Source organism: Ptychodera flava, chromosome 16, assembly GCF_041260155.1.
Source record: "Ptychodera flava strain L36383 chromosome 16, AS_Pfla_20210202, whole genome shotgun sequence".
NCBI classification, from domain to species: Eukaryota; Metazoa; Hemichordata; class Enteropneusta; family Ptychoderidae; genus Ptychodera; species Ptychodera flava.
Genome location: NC_091943.1, coordinates 40,945,405 through 40,972,927, shown reverse-complemented (window position 1 = coordinate 40,972,927; position 27,523 = coordinate 40,945,405). Strand labels below are relative to the sequence as shown.

At 35.6% G+C, this 27,523-nt stretch overlaps 1 protein-coding gene and 1 long non-coding RNA gene across 2 annotated transcripts in view; one reads left to right on the top strand and one right to left on the bottom strand.

Moving 5' to 3' along the window:
* The window catches only part of LOC139114018 (E3 ubiquitin-protein ligase MYCBP2-like), a 44,010-nt gene extending 20,263 nt beyond the window's left edge, over positions 1-23,747 (bottom strand). The window contains exons 1-3 of the mRNA XM_070675492.1: positions 23,595-23,747; positions 952-1,095; positions 316-522 (exon numbers count right to left, since the gene is read on the bottom strand). Of these exons, the coding sequence (XP_070531593.1) occupies positions 316-522; positions 952-1,095; positions 23,595-23,651 (408 nt within the window). The 5' untranslated portion in view covers positions 23,652-23,747. The remainder of the gene's footprint in view (positions 1-315; positions 523-951; positions 1,096-23,594) is intronic.
* On the top strand, positions 6,278-12,617 carry LOC139115045 (uncharacterized). Its single transcript, XR_011548026.1, has 2 exons — positions 6,278-6,447; positions 12,449-12,617. It is a non-coding gene; the product is annotated as an uncharacterized lncRNA (long non-coding RNA).
* Positions 23,748-27,523: the final 3,776 nt, after the last annotated feature.

The window sequence follows — 27,523 nt, the reverse complement described above, 5'->3', positions numbered from 1 at the left end:
CTAATTTGACAAAACTAAGTACTATCCAATTATTATTCAATTCAAATATGTAAAAAAATATGAAAAATTAAATTTCAATATTTACTGATGTCATTTTTCAAAATCATGGCTGCAAATATACAATTTTTATATTCTTTGGAGAAAGTATTAAGTAAGGGAGTTATCCTGAAAATTTGAACCAACCGCCGTAAAGTTGGAAGTTGACAGATGGAAGTTGTTGCCACATTGGTTTTCAACTCCTATAGCTTCTATAAATAGACGAGAAGCTAAAAACCAAAGACCCATAATAGTCGATAATGTTCATTTCATACCTACAGACCTGTAATAGTACATGATATTCATTTCATACCTTGCAAGTCTTCCTCCACTTGTACCAGCAGTACAATTGACAAAATCTTTTAAAAAGGCCCTTTCATTAGATTGTATGCATAGAGGTAGATTGCCATCCAAGGCTTGGTGTACTGTAGGTGGACTATTCATAGCAAAGCCTTTACTCAGCAAGCTTGAATGATTGTTGAATATCTGTAATACAATAGTTAACATATTGACTTCTCAACAGTGTTTACGCCTGAGAGACCTCAACACATGTAACCTAATGCGATGGCTGTTGTCAACAATGCTGATAGCTCCTTTTGCCAAATTTCAAATCTACATGAGCAAATATGGACAAAATATAGGAAACTGGTGGCCTGTAGCAATACTGACTTATGTTCACAAAAAAATCACAAAGAAAAGGTATTTTTCAACCTTGTATTGAGTTACAGACTTTGAATCAATTTTATATGTATGATTGAAAAGGTAAATGTTGATAACACGACCAGATTCAAACTTTCCATCCTGTCTTTTTGTTTGTTCTTATTGTAACGAAGGGTTTCAAAAAGTGAAAGAAGCACTGAAGTGTCAATATAAGATAGAAGTAAAATGATTTCAAAGAGCAAAAAGGAACCAAACCTGCTGTGAGGTTTCTTCTAGTGCATCAATGTCTTCCTCAGCTTCTTCTGTACTAGTAGCTGGTAAACTAAGATCTTTCTTGAGCAGGGAAGATGCACACATGCATCCCAGGTACGCCAACTCTTTCTCAAGATGAATTATACCCTACAATTAACAAATCCAAGGACTTTACTATTTCTCTGTTTTGTCATATATCTTTTAAGATGGCATTCACCTTGTACTTCTTTATAAAACATTCTTCTTGTAATTTGTGAGAATGAAGTTTGAAACAAGTTTTGTGACAGCATCATGAAATTTGGTTTTTGGCAATGATAGAATAAACACAACACAACACAACACAACACAACACAACACAACACAATATAATACATGTGGGCCACAAGAACACCATGGATTAACTTGCATTATTATACACCTACTGCCGTAACCTATGGAAGTTTGACCGTCCAATAGCTTTCCGTATTTTGTATAGTACGCGGAGTCCCGAATACGGGAGACATGTGACGCGCATGTTTGACCTTTGACCTAGCGATTATCAGATGTAAACAAATCATTTTACGCTGAGTTATAGACATATCAAGTCATCGTTGATGACACAGTCCCCACTTGTTAATGGGTAGTACTTTGATTACAGGTCCTCAGAGAGGATAGAGTCCTCTTCATTAGGTCTGTGATAAAATACTTTTGAAAAAATTCGCTTGATACATGTCTGAGCTGTAGTTCAGGACATGAAAAAATCGTAATAAAATGGCCACATGGCGGCCTTATTGGATCGTATCACAGAACAAATCTATGTACATATGTATGACAGACATCCAGCTCTGTGGGTTTGCTCAGAATTAGATATACGCATAATTAATGAGGTACAGTATGAAGCATCATAAGGTCTCCCATCATACCATATATAAAGGGTGTACCACTTGTGGTTACTGAGTTATGGACAAACATGTATATTTGAGGTCAAGGTCATCGAGGTCATGTGACATTTTGTCAAAATAATTGTATTGCTAAGTTATCCCTATATACAAAAAATCAGAACTCTAGCTCTATTGACTTGCTCAAAATTAGATATGCACATAATTAATAAGGTACAATATGTGGTGTCATAAGGTGTCCCATCATACCATATATGAAGGGTGTAGCACTTGTGGTTACTGAGTTATGGACATATATGTATATTTGAGGTCGAAGGTCACCAAGGTCACATGACATTTTGTCAAAAAAATTGTATTGCTAAGTTATCCCTATATACCAAAAATCAGACCTTTAGCTCTATTGGTTCGCTCAAAATTAGATATGCGCATAATTGATGAGGTACAATATGTGGCGTCATAAGCTGTCCCATTATACCATATATGAAGGGTGAAGCACTTGTGGTTACTGAGTTATGGACAAATATGTATATTTGAGATCAAAGGTCACCAAGGTCACATGACATTTTGTCAAAAAAATTGTATTGCTATGTTATCCCTATATACCAAAAATCAGACCTCTAGCTCTATTGGCTCGCTCAAAATTAGATATGTGCATAATTGATGAGGTACAATATGTGGCGTCATAAGCTGTCCCATTATACCATATATGAAGGGTGAAGCACTTGTGGTTACCGAGTTATGGACAAATATGTATATTTGAGGTCAAAGGTCACCGAGGTCACATGACATTTTGTCAAAAAAATTGTATTGCTAAGTTATCCCTATATACCAAAAATCAGACCTTTAGCTCTATTGGCTCGCTCAAAATTAGATATGTGCATAATTAATGAGGTACAATATGTGGCATCATAAAGTGTCCCATCATACCATACATGAAGGTAGTAGCATTTGTGGTTACCGAGTTATGGACAACTATGTATATTTGAGGTCAAAGGTCACCGAGGTCACATGACATTTTGTCAAAAAAATTGTATTGCTAAGTTATCCCTATATACCAAAAATCAGACCTCTAGCTCTATTGGCTTGCTCAAAATTAGATATGTGCATAATTGATGAGGTACAATATGTGGCGTCATAAGCTGTGCCATCATACCATACATGAAGGGTGTAGCACTTGTGGTTACCGAGTTGTGGACATACATATATATATATATATTTGAGGTCAAAGGTCACAAAGGTCACGTGACATTTTTCAAAATATCTGAGATATCTGCGTGAACGGATGGACTCACGGATGGACTCATGGACAGACATGACCCAATCTATAAGCCCCCTGGACTTCATCCTTGGGGACTAAAAACTGTGTCACTGCATCCTTTTTGCAATATGAATACGATGAGAAACTAAATTTTTATTTTTCTTGGCCTTATACATTGGAGTCTATGGACTGCCTTATACATGGGAGTCAATGGACTGCCTTATACATGGGAGTCTATGGAGACTGCCTTATACATGGGAGTCTATTGAGGTGAAAACTAAAAAGTCCTCTAACACAGCCAAATTTGATCGCATTGTGAAACAAATCAATGTGCATCTGTATGGGGTAGGGTACTATCCTTGTGCAAAGTTTGAATGAAATCGCTCCAGGCATCTCTGAGATATCTGCGTGAACGGACGGACGCACGGACGGACCCACGCAAAGACGCATGCACGCACGTACGCACGGACATGACCAAAGCTATAAGTCCCCCCGGACGGTGTCCTTGGGGACTAATAACAACTTCCACCAAAATATATTTGAAGTATAAGGTTTCAAACACGCTAAACACAAAACTGAGTCTCAATGCAATTGATTTTTATTTTATAAAACTAATTAAATTGAAAACATTCAGCGAAGTTTGCTTGTACTGCACTCAAAATTAATTGGCTTCGTGCCAACGCAAGGGAGTTGTACAACGGAGCAGTAGATCGCGCGCGTTCAACTCATATCGCGCGTGCCGCATCCCTCAAAATTTACCATAGAATTAGTTTATACGGACGATTAATGGGGGGAGATGTATAATAATAGGACTCGGGCTCAGTGAGTGACGTATACGTATTGGACTCTCCTTGGGCTCGTCCAATACATCACTCACTGAGCCCTCATCCATACAGGGCCGTATTTTGTGAATAACCCTATAGTATCACATTAATCCAGAGCAAAAAACACATATCCTGTTATATCGATGATCAATGTTTTCTGAATGTTCATGGAAAGGAGCAACCTGTACATCCTTTAATAGAACACATAAAAGTAGTCTTGAGGTTGGATGGGAGTAATTTGGGCTTTGGGATTTCAAAATTTTCCAGTACACCATGATATAATGCTTACAATTTAGGATGAATGCCACTTTGACTGATGAAAATACTCAATAGGTTAAATATCACAAATATCAAACATTCAACTTCATTGAATGTTCTAAGTTTTGCATTCAAACTCTGCCATTACCAAAATGTAGATGTAAAATTTCACTTTGCCATGGAAACCACACAAAAGTATCGTGATGGCTGTGTTTTCTTGCATTTACACCCTTTTCATTACATAGTCAAAGCTCAATGACAGGGAAAAGTCTCATCTTTTCCTGATGGGGTATTATCACCTGGCACATGAGCAAATTATATCTCTTTGGCTAGTACCTTTACCCTAACAGTTCTCAGGTTGAAGTACACGATGTTTGAACATTTGGACACTTTCTTATGGCACAAAGAGGTCCATAAATTGCGCATTATGACTGGAAACATATATCTTATACCATACACATTCAACATATCATGTGAAACGGATGGGTTCAGTGTGTAAAAACTGTAAATTACACTGTCACCTGAAAGTGTTGCTGCACTACATGGAACAGGAGTTATATAAATAGAAGGAATACTTTGGTCGTATTATCACAACATTATCATACCCCAGCGAAATGTCAACTGTGGTGTACCATGGTCAACAAGTTATTTGATGGTTTTTGATGTTTGACCATGAACTACCATGGTTGGCCATGATATGAGACCACAGTAGGCATTCTAATACTATGGTCTACCACAGTTGACCACGGTCTATCATGGCTGACCTGTTTATGGATATCGGCTACCATGGTTGACCATGGTATTTGATGACTCATGGTAGTTTAATTTTGATGCCCAATTTTGATCATATTGATAATAGGCTGTATGTATATACACTCCTATATTTACATAGTTGATTCTCTTGACATCATTCACAGTTGTTAGAGAGAATTAATGTCGTTGCCCGGGAAGCTTAGACCAATTTGCTGTATTCTTGTTCATGTCAGAAGACTGGACAGATATCGAGCTGAATTTCTTGGAATTATTGACATGGAGGGCATGAAAGCACTGCTGCAATGGCAGGAATTTAAGACTATCTCAGTCTCACTCAATGTTTGCCTCGAAACATGATATCAACATAGGCAAGGTCTAGGTCCATTGTCATTGGACCTTTGACCCTTTACCATGATGTCACATGTCATAAAGCATGCATTTGATTGGCTCATTTGAAGCAGCCATCTTAAAATTCACTTCAAACGGATTGTCTGTTCAGTGAACAACTGGAAAAGTAGCTTTGTTTTAACATCGATTTTGGGAGAAATTTTGGATTTATTTGCTCATCGAACATTCAGGGAAACACTCAGAAGATGTTGGAGGATGATCTTTGATAGAATCTGAAGGGCTTGGCTGTTATTGCAGTGGACACTATAATGAGACTAAGTTGCTGATCCTTAAGCGAGTCTGTCAAGTTATAATGACACCAGTCAGGGATCACTGGTGTTTTGCAGAGTTTTGGTGAGGTTTATACCAAGATTTTTTCCGTTCTGACAATTTTCTACCCAAGGTTTTGATTCAAAAACCATCAAATACCATTTGACGGTGATCATGGTTGACCAAGGTTAATAACATGGTCAACCACGTTTGATGCCCATGGTCAACCATGGTTAACCATGGTTAAATACCTTGGTTTACCGTGGTTGACCATGGTTGGTGACCATGGACAACCATGTAATTTGTGCCATTTACAAACATGGTCGACCATGAACTACCAAGGTTGACCATGGTCATATGAACATGAACTAACATGGTAGTCCATGTTAGACCACCGACACTTTCGCCGGGGGATCACTCAAATACTTGTACTCCAGTGTTTGATCTAGAGTGCGCCATTGCGCATTTTGTGCAAAAAAATCAGCTTTGGCGCTATTTTCACAGGCCATTGCGCCATTTCAGGCGCAATAATTAAAGGCCAGCGCCCGACAGATTGTTTTTGCCAGGCCACTGTTTTACGCCCATGCTCTACAACAACACGAGGATTTACCATAACGTGGTATATATTCAATCACAACATTTTGCAACAATGACGTCAGTTGGGATGACGTCTTTGACGGGACGTGTGCAGAAGGCCATGCGTAGCTATGCCAGCGGCTGTACGATGATTACTATGCCGTAACTATATCTGTAAAGCCATGGGGTTGTCTCCACACCCACGCCCGATGATGAAGGAGGTACAAGGATGGAAGAGTCAGAAACTGACACGCAGACCGATGCTGCCGGTTCGCAACACAACCGCATCCCACAGGTGAATACAGTTTTGGAATTTTACCGTTGACTTGGATATGTAAGCTTAGACTGTAGTACATTATGATCAAATAGCAAGCAATACCGTATACTATTTTACACAATGGAGTGGCCGGAACTGGTATTCAGTGCATGGTGTTGTGGACGCTACGCTAGTTTCTGACATTTCTTGGGTTGATCAAAATATCCGAATGGTAGGGAATGGTTATGTTTGTAAACTGGCTGTGAGTTTCAGAGGACAAGTCACTAATGTTATTTATTCGTTTGGCAGTGACTTACATACCAGCGTGGTAGCCACGTGGGGTTTCCAGTCGTACAAAAACGGTTTAGATATTTCATATTTCTGTAATCAAACAAATAGAGAAGAGAGAGTGTTTTTTTTGTCTCAGTTTAAGTTTTCTCTAGTATACGTAAATCTAGTATTTTACAGGTTTGATAACTTATCTTTTTCAACTTCTTTACTGTGAACCCCAAAATTTTATTTTAGTCCTTTACTCTAAAACTTGAAATTTTTAAGAAATATAGGATAAAGGACACACTCTCAAATCTAAGTTTATTATTTCTCTGGATACCGAAATCTAGTATTTAACATTTTTAATAGGTTATTTTTTTAATTTATTTAACCCTCTTTTTTATTTCATTCCTTTACTCTTTACTTAAAATTAATTCAGAAATGTTACATGTTAGGGTGAAATCTTTATTAAAATAGCGCCAATGGCACTGGATCACAACTGGCAAATTGTGAAACTACTCTATCTCTGGGTACACCTGTACATACTGAATGGGTGGGTGCTGCGGGTTTGGAGTTTGTCAGTACATGTACACACACCCACACAATCATATCATATACATACAGACCAACTCAAAGATAGGCAATCTGACAAACCTATAAGAACTAGATATGAACTGAAAATGCTCACGTGTTTCATTATATACCGGTTATGTGTAAATGTGAACCTTTGCCAAATGTTTGCAACTTCATTGAAACTATTATGATCGACATCATGAACAATAATCACCGCTGATTAATTCTAAAAGGTCATGAAGTATACAAGCTGAAATAAAAATATTTAAGTTCTTTGACTACTGTCATTGTATCACCATTTTATATAGCAAGTGTAATTACCGTTGGCCAAGACCTTCAAGCCATATATGCCGAGCTGTGAAAGCTCATTAGATATGCAAATTATAAATTAGCTGACATGAAAATGTGAAATGACTTTCAATATTGTTTTAATCAGGTATAATCATCAATGTACATAGCATGTTTTGCCAACTTTGATCAAGTAAATCCCAGTATATATCCCTAATAAGCAAAGTTCATTAAATATGTAAATTGACTTAAGTAAAAATGCTTAATGATTGTCAATAATGTTGTATCATGGTATCTGCAATATATGTAGCAAGTTTTGTCAACTTTGGTTAAGTCAATTCAGATATATATCTCTAATTAGGAAAGTTCATTAAATATGCAAATTAGGAATTGGCTGAAGAGAAAATGCTTAATGACTTTCAATAATATTGTATTATAATGTCATTAATGTACATAGCAAGTTTCATCAATTTTGATTGAGTGAATTCAGATAAATATCCCTAATTATGAAAATTCAATTAATATGCAAATTCGGAATTGGCTGAAGTAAAAATGTCTTTTGACTTTCAATAATGTTATATCATAGTATCTTTGATGTATATAGCAAGTTTCAACAACTACAATCAAGTTAATTCAGATATATATCCCTAATTGGGAAAATATTAAATATGCAAATTCAGAATTGGCTGAAGTAAAAATGCTTAAAGACTTTCAAAAATGTTGTATCATAGTAGCTCCAAATACATGTAGCAAGTTTCATCAACGTCGGTCCAGTCAATTCAAATATATATCCCTAATTAGCAAAGTTCATTAAATGTGCATATTAGGAATTGGCTAAAGTTAAAACGCTTAATGACTTTCAGTAATGTTAAATCATAGTATCTTTAATATACATACCAAGTTTGGTCAATTTTGATCCGGTCAAATCAGACATATATCCCTAATTAGGAAAGTTCATTAAATATGCAAATGAGCATTTATCTTTCATGTAACCCCTTAATGGTTCCCACTGCTGACATATCTCGGTGTGATCAACATTTGTAGCAAATCTCATCAAATTGTGTGTAGTCGTTTTTAATGTATATCAGTTTTTTCTAAAATCATTAATTATGCAAATGAGTAAAAAGTATGCAAGCCACACCCACCAAAAACTAATCAGTTCTTGCCATTTGCTAACTGAATACATGTACCAGATTTGATTCTGATCTGACCAGCCGTTTTTCAGATATCGGACCGACCGACAGACAGACAGACAGACAGACAGACAGGCAGACAGACAGACACACGGACACATAGACAGAGAGACATCGTTGCGACATATGCAGAGAAGGCTTGATAAAAAGAAAAGGTGGGAGTGGGTAAAAAAATGTACAAGGGATCTGGTAAAAAAGTAATGCCACCTCATCAATATTCTAGACCCTACCCCCTCCTGAATATCAAATGTTCCATCCCTTGGTATTATAGAACACCAGATGACAGGAAATATATTTACAACTTTGGGGAGTTTTTAATTACAATGGATGAGTGTTATCATTCTAATGTAAACAGCACTTAAGTTAGTTACAGATAGTGAAATGCCTTCCACTGTGGGCAGTGATTACAACATCTGGAATTATCCTGGATCCAAATTTCTCATCAGTTCTTTTGTCTTACATAGAAAAGTTGCAAAAATTGGTCCGCAATGAAAAAATTTACCTCAGCTTTGTTTTCTCAATCAAATTTTCCTACAAATTGATACCAAATATGACAAAATTATGTTCACAGCCTTCAAAACTGTCTCATAATATATCCTGGGTTGGTGTAGGTCATTTAAGGTCACAAACTGAGAAAATTACCTAAACTATACAAATATGGGGGGTTCCCATCACTTTGAGCAGAAAATTTATCTAATAACATCCCTCGGGACTTTATACCAAATTACAAAGCTATCAAACAAGTAATTTTGAGAACAAGTTTTCTTGACCAAAAATGACAATATTGTCTTAAAAATACAAATTTGTATATTTCAGGACAATTTCCACATATCTAACTATTGTCATCTCTGTACATCTGTGTACCAAATATAAAAGCTGTCTGTCCAGGGGTTTTAAAAAGAAAATACTGTCTAAGATTTTTTGACCAAAAATGACATAATTGCTCCAAAATAGTAATTTTCCAAATTTTGTCATAATTTCAACAAATTAGAAGAGTAACATCCTTGCAAAGATCCAACCCAAATTTGAAAGTGATTGGGCTAGCAGTTTCAGAGAAGAATTTTTACTGAAAATGAGAAAAATCACCAAAAAATTTCAGCAAAAATACAAAATTAGGATATCCTCACAATATTCATAAAACTGTATAAGGTTCACCTAAGGTACTTGCACAAAAATTTTCAAAGCAATCAAAACAGTGGTTCTAGAGTTATTAATTCTTGACCATTTTCACATTTTGTAAGCTCATTTGCATAATTTTGGCAATGCAGACTTCATTTGAACAAAATCCCATCTATAGCCCAGGATGCATCCACACAACAAATACCAAGCTGAAACGTGCTGCTGCAGCGGTTTGCGTGTTTTTGATGTTGACGGACGTACTGTACATACGTACATACATACACACATACATGTACATACTGTCTCGGGACCTCCAGTGTCCCATTGTTTTGAAATATATAACAAGTCTGCCATGAGCTTTGTTGAATACACTGATATCAAACAGCCATAGCTTTAAACTGGCGCAAAATGGTTTGATCCATGCAGAAGCTTGCATAGGGAGATTGAATGGAGATAGCACAGCAGGCACAGTGTATGTTTTCTGACCAAAGTACCTCGGTGTTTTCCAAGGGAGATTGCGAGGGAAATTGATAGGGGCTTATCAAAGTTGGTCTGCGGTTCATTTGTGTGCTGTTGTAAGAGTCCTTTGTTCTCTCACTGAACGGATTGATCACACGATACACGTTTTTCATCCAAATGCACACACAAAACAAAGTCCCGTAGTAGCGAATTCCAGCCATTTTCAAACCACACTGTTGTCAGTGGGGTAAACAATATTCGCAAAAATCACATTTCCAGGCTAATAGACTATGTTTTATGAAATCACACGTCCTTCCCCGGCGAAAGTGTCGGTGGTCTAACATGGACTACCATGTTAGTTCATGATCATATGACCATGGTCAACCTTGGTAGTTCATGGTCGACCATGTTTGTTAAATGGCACAAATTACCATGGTTGTCCATGGTCACCAACCACGGTCAACCACGGTAAACCAGGTAGTTACCATGGTTAACCATGGTTGACCATGGGCATCAAACGTGGTTGACCATGTTATTAACCTTGGTCAACCAGATCACCAACAATGGTATTTGATGGTTTTTGAATCAAAACCTTGGGTTGAAAATTGTCAGAACGGAAAAAATCTTGGTATAAACCTCACCAAAACTCTGCAAAACACCAGTGATCCCTGACTGGTGTCATTATAACTTGACAGACTCGCTTAAGGATCAGCAACTTAGTCTCCATTATAGTGTCCACTGCAATAACAGCCAAGCCCTTCAGATTCTATCAAAGATCATCCTCCAACATCTTCTGAGTGTTTCCCTGAATGTTCGATGAGCAAAAATATCCAAAATTTCTCCCAAAATCGATGTTAAAAACACAGCTACTTTTCCAGTTGTTCACTGAACAGACAATCCGTTTGAAGTGAATTTTTAAGATGGCTGCTTCAAATGAGCCAATCAAATGCATTGCTTTATGACATGTGACATCATGTATAGGGTCAAAGGTCCAATGACAATGGACCTATGACCTTGCCTATGTTGATATCATGTTTCGAGGCAAACATTGAGTGAGACTGAGATAGTCTTAAATTCCTGCCATTGCAGCAGTGCTTTCATGCCCTCCATGTCAATAATTCCAAGAAATTCAGCTCGATATCTGTCCAGTCTTCTGACATGAACAAGAATACAGCAAATTGTCTAAGCTTCCCGGGCAACGACATTAATTCTCTCTAACAACTGTGAATGATGTCAAGAGACTCAACTATGTAAATATAGGAGTGTATATACATACAGCCTATTATCAATATGATCAAAATTGGGCATCAAAATTAAACTACCATGAGTCATCAAATACCATGGTCAACCATGGTAGCCGATATCCATAAACAGGTCAGCCATGATAGACCGTGGTCAACTGTGGTAGACCATAGTATTAGAATGCCTACTGTGGTCTCATATCATGGCCAACCATGGTAGTTCATGGTCAAACATCAAAAACCATCAAATAACTTGTTGACCATGGTACACCACAGTTGACATTTCGCTGGGGTTATCACAAAATAAAACGATCTTTGTCTTTAAATCAATGCGCCAGTAAACAGGTCCAGCAGCTAGTTATGTCATCAAGTCTGTAATGTTAAGGGTCATAACAAATGTGAGAAATCTAAAACATTAAATATGTTGTTTTTTTTATCAATTTTATGACCAAAAGCGCATGAAAATCTCTGATACTTCGAATCAGCCATCCTGCATATTTCTAACATTCATCAAAACCTCATTTCTGTTCAACAACTTTTTAAATAGTCCACAATCCATGATTGGTGTACATTCCAAAACTACATATATGAACGACCCCTAAAATCAATTAGTTAAAAGGGGGGGGTTAGAAATTTCCCAAAACTTATCTAACCGCTGCTCCATTTGGCTCCATTTTTCGGAATCGGAACCTTGGAACCAGTCTGAATATCTGTACCAAATATTAATGCATTCTGTTCAGCAGTTTTTGACTTTTTGTCGTTTACAGAAAATGGACACTGTCCGACACCAGTTGAAGCTAACCCTATATCACAATTCCCGGTTGTGATAAAAATCAGATTTTGCATTTCAGTGTTTACAGCTCAATAAAAAAAATAAATCCTATTTTCTTCTCTCAGGTGAAGTGGCTGTCACAATGGCACTGGCTGTACTATTGACATGATGGATGGTACTGGTAGCTGATGGTACATGTCTGCAATAAAATATATGCATAATCATCAGTATTGAGTTGAAAAAATGGTCAAAATTTGAAAAAACCCCGAATAAAAATGTGTTATTAAATGTTGACTCACCTGTACATCTGTCCTTTTGTAGAGATCCTTCTTGGGGGTGAACTGCCAGTCACTTCAGTAACTTCATTTTTTTTATTATTAGGGACAGTAGCTGTCACTTTTAATAGGCTGCTTTCAGTGTTTTTATTCTGAGTATCAAAATGGTTTTTGTAATTCTTAAAAAGTCAAGTTTGTCAACAAAATCTGTATATCCACTCTATTTCCAGCAATATTTCTAGCAGTGGTATTGTTGACAATTGAATCTAAATTAAATTGTTAACAATAAGGGTTTACTTTACAACTAAAACATGTATAACTAAAACGTAGTTGACAAAATCAGTGAAATAACTTAAAGTTCAATAGTAAACTGCCGTTGTTGAATGACACACAGAAAGAAAAATATCAATAGTTACAGCTACTGCACCTTTTTGTCAATTCCTTCAGCACACAGTTGAATCTGTCTTTGCAAATGTTGCCTGGCAACCCAATCTATCCATTATAAGCCTTTTAAAAACAGTCAATTGCAATTTTAATTTGATTAATAATTTGATTAATAATAACCAGTTTTTATCCGCTGGTTGGGATCAAGAAGGGCCTTCTTTAAAAATTGCAAGGGGCCCACCATGGCCCCCTTTTTTGCCAATGGCCCCTTTTTTTCAAGGGAGTGGGCCCACAATGGCCCCTATTTTTGTAGTCCTAGATCAAACACTGGTACTCTAGACATATGAAACCTTTGCACCACTTGCCTTACTAGTTAAAGGGCATAAAATTACTCTTTTATCCTATGCACATTGGTATCTGTCAGTATTTGATTCTGTACACAAACAAGCATAAAACAAAATTTGTTATCATTCTTTGAGGTTATATGTCTTCAGCAACTAACTGAATGGTAATGAGCATGATTGAATACAAAAGTTGACAATTTTGACATATTATTTATAGCCATTACTCCCATTTACTTTTCAGAATATCTCCAAGGAATCTTGATAAAATTAAACAAACATAGGGCCAAAGTCCCTGAAGCTACTATACACATGGATACAAAATTAAGTATTTCCTGACTGCCCGTACGAAAGATCAAAACTTGCTACATATTAGTACATATATGTTACAAATTTGATACACACTTTAATTGAACATGTGAAATATGCACCAAGTTTGTACTAGTTTGGTACACACTATGGGATTTTCACCATGGTAGTTGTGAAATTTGTACCAAGCTTGTAGATATATGTGAAATACATATCAAGTTTGGTACGAACTTCAGATTTTTTTAGCTGTCCCACGTGGCACTGTTTTATCACAGAACTGAAACAATGATTGAACTACTACCCTGTGTTCATTGTACAAAATGACAAATTAATTCTTTTTTAATAATTAATCTTTTTTAAATTTAAAAATTTTAAATACTCTCGGTTGTTAAACACATATGAATTAGGTTACGCGTGGAATGTACAAATTTATCAAACCATGGAGGTATAGCTAAATCCATGATCAAACTATTGCAACATCATGAATGAAAAACATCAAAAGTCAACTAAAACTTAGTTCAGCTGCCATTTTTTCAAACAGTTTCCTTGGACATATTTTAAATGATTAGGATCCAAAATGGTACTCAAATTCCAGTTAAAGACTTTTTTGTTCCGTTTACTAGTCGTAACCACTGAAAGTATACCTGTCATGTGTCCGCCAAAACACATTCACACTGTCATACCAGTATGCTCAGAGCAGGGAAAAGTCATTGCCACGGCTATAAATCATGATCGTTACTTGTATTATTACACATGTCCAAAGACCATGGATCCCAGCTGACACCATATGTCTTCAAATGATTGATTTAAAGTGCATAAAAGTTGGTCAAAAAGTAATATACTCTCCCATTTCTCGAGAAACTGACATTTCAGATAAATGAGAGCATCGAGGTCACAGGTCACACAGATAATTATGTATGCAAACTTCAACCTTACAAGATCACATGTCGGAAAAGAGACATCTGATTGGCTAATTTTGCCAACACCAGCATTTGAACTCCAGTACCACTAAGGAAGTCATGCATTGCTTCAGCAGTCAAATTTACAACGTTTTTACCCGCCGTTTTGGGGAGAAATTGTAGATTATTTCTATCATCGGACGATTAAGGGAACAAAGAAGAGATTTGGGAGTACAATTGTTGTTTGAAATTGAAGGACATTGCCTGCATTCGACACCGAGAGTTCATGTAAGTTAAACACATTCAGTAGATCATGGATGTCCGTTATACACTCAAATGGCCTTTGACAATTCCGCGGGATTTCAGTTAAGTTTCAAGCTAGAGTTCGCTGCTTTGACACTTTCCATGCCACAGAGGACTATTTCAAACCAACCACTGTTCTTTGAGAACATCATGATGACAAGAAGTGAGACTGTCCGTATCGATCATTGCATTGGGACTTATGATAGAAACTCCACTGCATGCATGCTGTGCATTGGACAAATCGGACATGGCAGAGTTACTTTCGTCACACTGTCATGGTTGTCGGTATCTTATGGTGGAAGAAATATGTTTGGACTCGGCGGAACTAATCTATCATCCAAGTGATGTGGAATTTGGTTGTGTTTAGTTGTTTGCTTTTTGAAGTTGGACTGTAAGTGTCTGTTCAAATATCGCTGTTTACAAGGTCATCACATACTCCATGGAAGTTTTTATTTTTTTTGTAGCTATGGACATTGTTTTTCCATGATTTTGCGTTTTGATTTGAACATGTAAATAATACAACATTAACTTAAAACTCTCATGTTTTCCATGTACATTCCATCGGAAAGGTATTTTGAAATGTTTAAAGTGAATTTTATTCGTCAACAAAAGTATTTGTCACAAAAATTACAAAATTTTTTGAATAAGTTTTTCATAGTTAACTATCTATGAGACTTTAACATAATATTTTTTCACTATTCAGTTTCTATTTGGTACACATTGAAAAAAATTGTGATCTGTATGATCTTCTTTAAAGAGACAGAATTTACCATTTTTCAATGTAAATTCCATTGTCAGGGAATATTTTGAATTATAGTGTACTGTACATATATGCCAAAAAGAATATATTTTACAGCTCATTTTATGTATAAAGTACAAAGATTGTATGTTTATTACAGTAGAGATACTGTATTCTACAGTAATATATTGTGTTTTTTAGTTAACAAATTTATTGTCTGAGAAGTTTTTTTCTTTTTACAGTGTAGTATAGTTGAATGTGTCATAGGGTGAGTGCGTGTTGGATGTAGTAATATCCTCTCAACTTTTTCATAGATGTTCAAACCTAGCATCTGGATACATGACTTGAAGGTGAATTTTAGAATCTGCTGCTCAAAAGGTAAACATATCTAAAGAGTGTACATTTATAAGCCAGTTTAGAAATTATCATTTGTATACAATACAATGGGGAGTAGCAGCACGATGATGTCATGTACCACATGTTGTGTGAGCATTACTTTGAAAAAGACGCTGTCAGGAATTACAATCATCTAAATCCCCTGAAATGTTACCAGGGCAACAGTAGGTCTGCTGTTGCTAAGGCAACAGATACCATGCCCCAGATATTGAATTCCCCCCCCCTCCCCCGCGCATCTCCAAGCTTGGTGCACACTCAATACAAACAAAAACAAAATGACCTCTACATTCTCTGTACAAACTTGGTGCAATGTTCATCACACTCTCCATACATACTTGCTGCAAACTTAGCCTATGTTTGAATCAAAGTGTATATAACTGACTAGCAAGATTGGTGCTTGTTTGGATGTCAGAATTTGTATCAAGTTTGTAACAAGTAAGGAATGCAAACTTGTGGCAAATTTTGATCTTTCGTAAGGGAGTATGAAATTATCTCACTAAGGTCATCTTAGGGACCTGTAAACCAAATATTAAAGCTGTCTGACTAGCGGCTTTGAAAAAACAAGCGACCCAACAGTTGATAGAGCTCTGCTGTGTTATGTAGAGAATAACTTTTTGTGACACATGTATTGATGAAGAAGGTGGATATCTTTGATAGCTCATTAAAGGATGGCCTGACCAAAAATGGCAAACTTAGCTGCAAAAAATGCAAAATTGAAGATTTCATCATAATTTCAATATATTACATTAAGATAAAGCCTTGGAACCTGTATACCAAATATCAAAGCTATCAGATGAGTAACTTTTGAGAAACAAATATTTTGACCAAAAACGGCAAAAATTGACCCAAAAATACAAAAATTGAAGATTTCATCATATTTCAATATATCACACTAAGACAACCCCTAGGAACCTGTAGACCAAATATCACAGGCATTAGATTGAGAAACACATTTTTTGACCAAAAATGGCAAAAATTGCACCCAAAATACAAAATAGTAGATTTCGTCATATATTCAATATATCATATTTAGTTCATCTGTAGGAACCTGTATACCAAATACCAAAGATGTCAGACAAGCAATTTTGATGAAATAAAGTTTTGACCAAAAATGACAAAAAAATTCCTTAAAAATACAGATTTACATATTTCATCACAATTTGAACAAATCTAAGTTGGGTTGCCCCTAGGAACCTGTATACCAAATAACAAAGTTGTTTGACCAGCGGTTATGAAGAAGATTTTTTACAAAAAACGCCTTTTTTGATACTAATTTGCATATTTTCGACAATATCATAAAATTAAAAAAAAGAGTTTCTCAAAATCATATTTTTCATCTATACAACATATAAAATACCGTCAATGACGCTGTACCTTCTCTAATGTGCGGCCAGGTCAGGTAATTGGTTCTTGGCATGGAGTTGTTGGTAAATAGTTGATGATGTAGGGGCATGAGGTGGGATATGGACCCAAAGAACCCAAAAGATGATTAAACACAGTATAAACTGCCTAAAGATGGTTCAATGTGGAAAGAAGTTAAATAATTCAGAAATAAGAATTAACAGTCCAAAATAGTAATGACGCACTTCCCTACTGACCTGAGTGCATGTGAAATACACAACCTGGCATCTGTAAATTAAATGTATACCAAGTGATCATTTTAAGTCACTTTTAACTGTTTTTAATGGATTTTCCAAAGAGTCCTGAGGAAATGATGAAAAACACTTATCTGGTCTTGTGTAAAATTTGTAAAACTTCATGGCTGATAATTGTCATGGTATTGAAAAAAAATTGAAAGTGAAGAAATTACTGTTTTTAATAGGCATATTTTCCTTGAAATACATGACCGTCTAAAGAATATATGCTAAAAGTGTTTAAGAGTAAATTTCTTTTCAAAAAATAATTTAATCTGTGACGAAAGGATTTTTATTCTTTGAGTTTACAAATTCAAACATTAATTGCCATTTGTTCAATCATCTTGTGCAGTGCAAATTTATAAAATGACTGAAAAATAAAAAAAAAATGGCAGAATTACAGTCTTTGTGAAGTAAAATTATGGGTTGACATCACAATAACTGTTAATCTGTTTGAAGTACTAATATACTATAATTTAAAAAAGAGAAGCGACCTAGCGGCCGATATAGCTCCGCTGTGTTTATGTAGAGAATAACAATTTTTGACACATGTTGATGAAGTAGGTGGAAATCTTCGATAGCTCAATGCAGTGGCCAGAAAAAAGTGGCTAAAATAGCTGCAAAAATACACAATTGAAGATTTCATCATACTTTGAATGTATCACATTGGATCATCCCCAAGAACATGTCAACCAAAGCTATCTGATGAGTAGTTTTTTGGAGAATAAAATTTTCTGACCAAAACTGGCAACAATTGCCCCAAAAAATAAAATTTGCAGATTTCATCATGATTTCAAAAGATCAAATTTAGTTCATCTATAGAAACCTGTATACCAAATTTCAAAGCTGTTGAACAATACTTTTTGAGAAACACATTTTTTAACCAAAAATGGAAAAAATTGACCCAAAAATTCAAAATTGCAGATTTCATCATAATTTCAAAAAACATTACTTAGTTCATCTATAGAAACCTTTATACCACATTTCAAAGCTATCAGATGAGTAGTTTTGGAAATACCGGTACACATTTTTTGCCGAAAATTGGCAAAAATTGCCCCAAAAATACAAAATTACAGATTTCATCAGAAATTCAATATATATTACTTAGCTCATCTGTAGAAACCTGTATACCAAATTTCAAAGCTATCAGACCAGTACTTTTTGAGAAACACATTTTTTGACCAAAGATGGCAAAAATTGCCCCAAAATAACAAAATTGGAGATTTCATCATAATTTCAATAAATATCATTAAGGTGATCTGTAGGAACCTGTATACCAAATCGCACAGCTATCAGATGAGTAGTTTTGGAAATACACATTTTTTGACCAAAAGTGGCAAAAATTGCCCCAAAAATACAAAATTACAGATTTCATCAGAAATTCAATATATATTACTTAGTTAATCTATAGAAACCTGTATGCCAAATTTCAAAACTATCAGACCAGTACTTTTTGAGAAATACATTTTTTGACCAAAAATCGCAACAATTGCCCCAAAAATACAAAATTGCAGATTTCATCATAATTTCAATAGAGATCATTTAGTTCATCTGTAGGAACCTGTATACCAAGTTTCAAAGCTATCAGATGAGTACTTTTGGAAATAAACATTTTTGGACCAAAAATGGCAAAAATTGCCCCAAAAATACAAAATTACAGATTTCATCAGAAATTCAATATCTATTACTTAGTTAATCTATAGAAACCTGTATGCCAAATTTCAAAACTATCAGACCAGTACTTTTTGAGAAATACATTTTTTGACCAAAAATCGCAAAAATTGCCTTAAAAATGTAAATTTGCATATTTCTGCACAATTTGAACAAATCTGAAATAGATCATCCCTAGGGACATATGTACCAAATATCAAAGCTATCTTACTGGTAGTTTTGAAGGAGAAGATTTTTAAAGATTTTTTTACCAAAAATGACAAAAATTGCCTTAAAAATACAAATATGCAAATTTCACCACAATTTGAACAAATCTGACTGAAGTCACCCTAAGTAAATTGCATATCAAATTTCAAAGCAATCAGACAAGCGGTTTCAGAGAAGAAGATTTTTTTACCAAAAACACCAAAAAATTGCCCCAAAAATACAAATATGCAAATTTCACTACGATTTGAACAAACTTAAGTGAGGTCACCCCAAGTGAGCTGCGTATAAAATTTCAAAGCAATTGGACTTGTGCTTTCAGAGGAGAAGGCAATTGTTGACGGAGGACGACGGACGACGACGACGGATGACGACGGACGACGATGGAAAATCAACCTATTTGATAAGTTCCGCGTCGCTGACAGCGGAGCTAAAAAGTTCATGCAGAAACGGTAACATATATTGTCAGCAATGTAGTGTTAATTTTGACTTTACATCAAAATATACCTTTGCCGGATACCAAATATATAGGGCGAAATATTAAAATCAGCCATTTTCAGCAAAATCCACACAACAGCATTGATCCTTTTCTAATTTGATTTGATTAGCTTATGTTATCCTTGTATGACAGTCAGTACAATATGGAACTTGAACACAACACAGTGAATAAGTATGCTGTAAATGAAATGGTGTGGCTGCATCCACATGCAGCAATAGGAGTGCCTTTGTCTCTCACCCCTCATTTCCAACCTGTCCCATCCCTGAAAAAATAGCGTCAATGACACTGTAGCTCCCGTCCTGGACTATTTAGTGTTTGTTCTCTGGTCAGATATTTGAACGTGTGTGAAAGGGATAATATAAAGTGCATGAAGTGAATGTACTGGAGACGGTGAAATATGTTTAATGTATTTATTCAGAATATAAAATGGAAAAATTACAGAATTAGATATATCGAATACTGTGATACAACCATTAACTCAACAAGTCATTTACAATGACATAGTCCCCACTTGTATTAGGAGTATTAGTCTTGATGGGGGAGGAAAATGTGGTCATTAAAAAGTATCACTGGAGTGTATATGTTGAGATCTATGGGCACATACCGGTAGATCTATGTCGTTGTTCCCAATTTGAAACACATCAGGCATGTCTGAGTTATGGTTCTAAATCGGGAAAAAAGATCAGACCTCTAGCAGTATTGGCCAGCCAAGAAATACATATGCGCAATATAAATAAGGTACAAGATGTGATATCTTAAGGTCTGGTATCCTATCAAAATTGGAGGGTGTAGAACTTGTGGTTACTGAGATATGCATATATATGTATAATCAAGGTCAAAGGTCATCGAGGTCACATGACAGTTTGAAAAAAAAAATTATATTGCTAATTAATCCCTATATGCCAAAAAATCAGATCTCTAGCTCTATTCGCTTGCCCAGAATTAGATGTGGACATAATTAATGAGGTAAAGCGTGTGTTGTCATAAGGTCTCCTATCCTACTAAATACAAAGGACATAGCACTTGTGGTTACTTATTTATTGACATAAACATATATTTTATTTAAAAGGTCATCGAGGTCACATGACATTTGGTCAAAAAATTTCTCTCCTATAGTTATCCCTATATAACAAAAATCAGACATCAAGCTCTATTGGCTTGCTCAGAATGAGATATGTGCATAATTATTAAGGTACAGTATGTGGCGTCATAAGGTGTCCCATCATACCATACATGAAGGCTGTAGCACTTGTGGTTACTGAGTTATAGACAAATATGTATATTTGAGGTCAAAGGTCACCAAGGTCACGTGACATTTTGTCAAAAAAATTATATTGCTAAGTTATCCCTATATACCAAAAATCAGACCTCTAGCTCTATTGGCTCGCTCAAAATTAGATATGCACATAATTAAAGAGGTACAATATGTGGCGTCATAAGGTGTCCCATCATACCATACATGAAGGCTGTAGCACTTGTGGTTACTGAGTTATGGACAAATATGTATATTTGAGATCAAAGGTCATCAAGGTCACATGACATTTGTCAAAATATCCGAGATATCTGCGTGAACAGATGGACTCACGAATGGACGAACAGACGGACATGACCCAATCTATAAGCCCACTGGACTTCATCCGTGGGGACTAAAAATTGTGTCACTGCATCCTTTTTGCAATATGAATACGATGAGAAACTAAATTTTTATTTTTCGTTGCCTTATACATGGGAGTCTATGGAGATCTGCCTTAAACATGGGAATCTATGGACTTGTAAACTAAAAATATGCAAATTTCACCACGATTTGCCAAAATTTGGGAAAGGTCACTCCTATGCACTTCCATACCAAGTTTCAAATCAATCGGACTTGTGGTTTCAGAGAAGAAGATTTTTTGACCAAAAATGGGAGAAAATTACAAAAAAATTCATGAAAAATAGCAAGTCCAAGATACTGACCCAAGATGTGCACAATCATTTCATGTAAGCCCAAAGTACTTACATGCTAATTTTTCACGTAATCTGCTCAGTGGTTATTGAGTTTTTTCAATTTTGACTGTTTTTACATTTTTTCACTTAATTTGCATATTTTTGGCAAACAACTTCATTTGAACAAAATCTCATCTACAGCCCATCATCCATGTACACACCAAATATCAAGATGAAATGTACAGCGGTTTTGGAGTTTTTGATGTTGACGGACAGACATACAGACATACAGACATACAGACATTTCCCTAGCCTATAAGAATAGCTTCCATTGCCATATATACATATGGCTATGGGAGCTAAAAATAGTTTGGCCTTATATTTATAATGTTAATAATTTCTGTATTTGTTAAAATGTGCGCATCTCAAAAACTTTTGATCATAAACATTTTCATTGTTTTTTATAGCTGACCAGTCACTTAACCTGTTTATTTTGAATATTTGCGCATTTTTCCTCAGTATTTGACATTTTCAGAATACCTTCTTATTCAATTTGTCATTTTCTAAAAGTTTAAATGCTCCTTTGTGTGGTCAAGCTTTCCACAAGCATCAAATGTGGTACTTCATATAGGAAGGTCTGCCTCTAGAGGGCGGGCATCATTAACAGTGTTTGTTAGTTATTTCCTCCACATAAACTTCTGATTGTACTGTAAACATTGGACATGGCCGACGTCCGATTTTCCTGTCTAAAACTTTCACTCATTTTCGTTCATATGACCCTGAAACTCCAGGAAACGATTGGGAAGAAAGAGTTATCTTGAAATATTGAGGTACTCGCCGATATTTTGCAAAATTAAATGAGAAAAAATGCAAGGAAAATGCCGACAGGCTTACACAATGACCGTTTTCAGTGATCAGACTCAGAGGCATACGATCATCTGCAGATTATGCAACAGGCTCATATCAGGTGAGGCCATGAGGGGATATCCACGCAACTCAGTACCAAACACTAGCGCACATACAGTGAGCAAACACAAAGTGAGTACCCTTAACCTCAGCTCAGTAGTCTGTAATAGATCGTAGTCAACTAAGAAACCTTGGAGAAAGGCTTAACACTGGCTATGCCGCTAAGTCCCTTTTGATTTTTGTCACAGCTCAAAATCGTTCTCCTACACCTCAACCTGAGCCATGAACACCCCCACCAGTTTATGATATGACCCATCACAATAGCATGACGTCAACGGATCTTGACAGACGGAAGTCTTGACAGACGGAAGTAGAAGTTGACACCAGCATACTGGTTTTCAACTCTTATACCTTCTCTGTCTATAAATAGACACGAGAAGGTAAAAATCAGTAAGTACTGCTGTTCTCAAGATATTTGAGTGGACGGACGCCTCACAAACGGACATACATACACACATACATACATACATACATACAGACTGACGCCGGACAGATAGCTTCTTTTGACTATAGTCTATAGTAGCTAAAAATCATCCTTGCTTGAGAGATTTTTTATTACAGCATACCTGAGCATATAAACAATTGAACTTATTTCAAAAACTTATTTCAATTCGCCATTGGGCATTTCACTTTCTCAGTTAAAAATTTACCTACTCAGTCCAGGCAGGTAATTATTTCCTTCTCTGTAGATACAACGGACACAAAATAAGAAATGTTTATCTTACCTCTTCTGGTAATGTACTCCATTCATAACCAATCACACTGCATTTGAAACCAAACATTGTCGCTTTTTCATCTTTAACATAGTCTGAAGCAGTTTCCAGGAAGAAGTGAACTTCATTTCCTGAATGTAACAAGACAAAATAAGAAGACGCCCGTTACATGTGTGCATAGAATATTTTGATGGTATATTTGCATCAAATTTAGTAACCTACATTTTATTGCAGTTGGCCCGCCCTATGAACTAGGTATCCTGCCAAGTGAGGTTATTACAAAAATACTGCGGGGACATATTAGTGCACCATATTGCATGATGCAATGTGGAGCATGATGCCCTGCTCTAATGTTGTAGTCTATCTTTTATGGTATTCACATAATAGCTGTCCTATCATACATCTCACATTCATAAGTAGGGCATCAAAGTGGCAGGTAAGTGACTGTTTTCCGTTTCAACATCACAACAATTTTTTTTTATTTATAGTACAAGTAAGTGGTGTGTTATCTAGGACATGCTTCTAAGAACCTGTACATGTTTGGGAGTGCAGGTAAGGTTTTGGATCCGATGGGTCCCTAGAAAGTGTATAGATTTAGAAATGAATTTGCAGAGGAACCTGAAGAAGGCACTTTACTTGGGGCATTTAGAAACAAGTTTCATATGGCTTTTAAGTGTATGCAAAATTCTGTTCTCAATGGTAGATCTACACTAATGCATGTTATTCTAAAACAAGTCACAGTCCCCACTTGCACCATTGATTGACATGCACATGCACACTACAATACAATGTCTGTGTGCCAAGTTTGAACGAAATCTGTTCAGGGAAAGTTGAGTTACAGTTCAAAACATGAAAAAATTGCAACAAAATGGCCACTTGGCAGCTATATTGGATCTTATCACGACATAAATTGACGTGCATATATATGCTATAGTACTTTATCTATGTACCAACATTGAATGAAATCGGTTCAGGGATAGTTGATGTTAAGTTATGGTTCAAAAACATGAAAACTTCGCAACAAAATGACCGCCCAGCAGCCATATTGGATGGTATCGCAATATAATAGGACGCACATATGTATGCCACAGCACTTTATCCTTGCACACAGTTTGAAAAAAATCAGCTCTGGTGTGACAGAGAAACGGCCGCTGATGAACAGACAGATGGATGGACGGAACCCAATCTATAAATCCCCGCTCAATTGAGTCCACAGGAACTAATTATTCAATGATCATCACTCATACTTTGATTATGATCTCAGCAAAACATAATCTGTGAAAATAACAAATAATTATGTTCTTTTAAAATGGCAAAATTGACTCAAAACTTTACAACATATATCATCATCTCTGAATGACACCATATATATCACCAGATATGAACTGTAAATGCTCACGTGTTTCATTATATATTGAAGTTATGTGTAAATTTGAACCTTTGCCACATGTTTGCAACTTCATTGAAATTATTATGATCAACATAATGAACAATAATCACCGCCGATTAATTCTAAAAGGCCATGAAGTATACAAATATGTAATTAGCTGAAATAAAAATATTAAAGTAATTTTACTGCTCTTATTGTATCACCACTTTATCTAGCAAGTGTAATTACCGTTGGCCAAGTCCTTCAAGCCATATATGCCGAGCTGTGAAAGCTCATTAGATATGCAAATAAATAAGCTGACATGAAAATGTGAAATGACTTTCGATATTGTTTTGATCTAGTACCTGGTATAATCATCAATGTACATAGCATGTTTTGCCAACTTTGATCAAGTAAATCCCGGTATATATCCCTAATAAGCAAAGTTAATTAAATATGTAAATTAGGAAGTGGCTTTAGTAAAAATGCTTAGTGATTGTCAGTAATGTTGTATCATGGAATCTGCAATATGTGTAGTAACCTTTGTCAACTTTGGTCAAGTCAATTCAGACATATATCAATAATAGGAAAGTTCATTAAATATGCAAATTAGGAATTGGCTGAAGAGAAAGTGCTTGATGACTTTCAATAATATTGAATTATAGAGTCTTTAATATACATAGTAAGTTTCATCAATTTTGATCAAGTCCATTAAGATAAATATACCTAATTATGAATTCATTTAATATAAAATTAGGTTTTGGCTGAAGTAAAAATGTCTTTTGACTTTCAATAATGTTATATCACAGTATCTTTGATGTATATAGTAAGTTTCAACAACTACAATCAAGTTAATTCAGATATATATCCCTAATTGGGAAAGTTCATTAAATATGCAAATTCGGAATTGGCTGAAGTAAAAATGTTTAATGACTTTCAAAATGTTGTATCATAGTGGCTTCAATACATGTAGCAAGTTTCATCAACTTTGGTCCAGTCATTTCAAATATATATTCCTAATTAACAAAGTTCATGAAATATGCAAATTAGGAATTGGCTGAAATTAAACGCTTAATGACTTTCAATAATGTTAAATCATAGTATCTTTAATATACATGCCAAGTTTGGTTAATTTTGATCAAGTCAAATCAGACATATATCCCTAGTTAGGAAAGTTCATTAAATATGCAAATTAGCATTTATCTTTCATGTCACCCTTAATGGTTCCCACTGCTGATATATCTTGGTGTGATCAACATTGTAGCAAATCTCATCAAATTTTGTGCAGTCGTTTTTAATATATATCCATTTTTTCTAAAATCATTAATTATGCAAATGAGCAAAAAGTATGCAAGCCAGACCCACCAAAAACTAATCAGTTCTTGCCATTTGCTAACTGAATATATGTACCAGATTTGATTCTGATCTGATAAGCCGTTTTTGAGATAATGGACCAACAGACAGACAGACAGACAGACAGACAGACACACAGACGGACAGACAGACAGACAGACAGACAGACATCGCTGCGACATATGCCCACGTGTGTAAACACGTGAGCAAAAAATATGCATACCAACTTTCATAGCAATTTGGCTAGTGGTTTCAAAGACAAAATTATTTTGATCAAATATATTAAGTTGGCCAAATTATACACATACAAATGTAAATTTTGCCATTACTTGTACCTCTGAATTGAATTGCTCATAGGAACATACAAATAAACTTAGAAAGCAATCAGACTTTGGTGGTTTCAGAGGATATTGACCATAAAACTTGACACAATTATGTAAATTTATCCACACTGCAAAATCTAGGAATGAAACAAGTCTTGTGACAGCATCATGAAATTTTGTTTTTGGCAATGATAGAATAAACACAACACAACACAACACAACACAACACAACACAATACAATATAATACATGTGGGCCACAAGAACATCATGGATTAACTTGCAGTATCACATTAATCCAGAGCAAAAAAGCACATATCCTGTTTTATCAATGATCAAGATTTTCTGAATGTTCATGAAAAGGAGCAACATGTACATCCTTTAATGGAACACATAAAAGTAATCTTGAGGTTGGATGGGAGTAATTTGGGCTTTGGGGTTTCAAAATTTTACAGTACACCATGATATAATGCTTGCAATTTAGGATGAATGCCACTTTGACTGATGAAAGTGCCATACACTTCAAACAGGAATTTAAAATGCAAGTATTTCTCTCTCACTGTATCATGACCTATGTGCAAACATAGGGACAAAAGCAACACAAACAGATTTAATAAACAGCCGTATATTTCTCTTTGTCCTCGATACTTTCAGATCAAATGAAAGTCACATTTTGCTCTTGTCCTTGTAAATGTAAAACCGAGCTTCATACATTGCAGGTCAACTATTTGGACAAATTTACAATACCTACAGACATATTCCATGTGAGGGACTTCAAGATCTATCCATCCATATCCATCTTTATCATAAACCAACACTCAGATATAATTTAACCACATTGCAACCAGTGATCACCCTGACACCCATCCAACTATTTCTCAAATTTACCTATTAAAC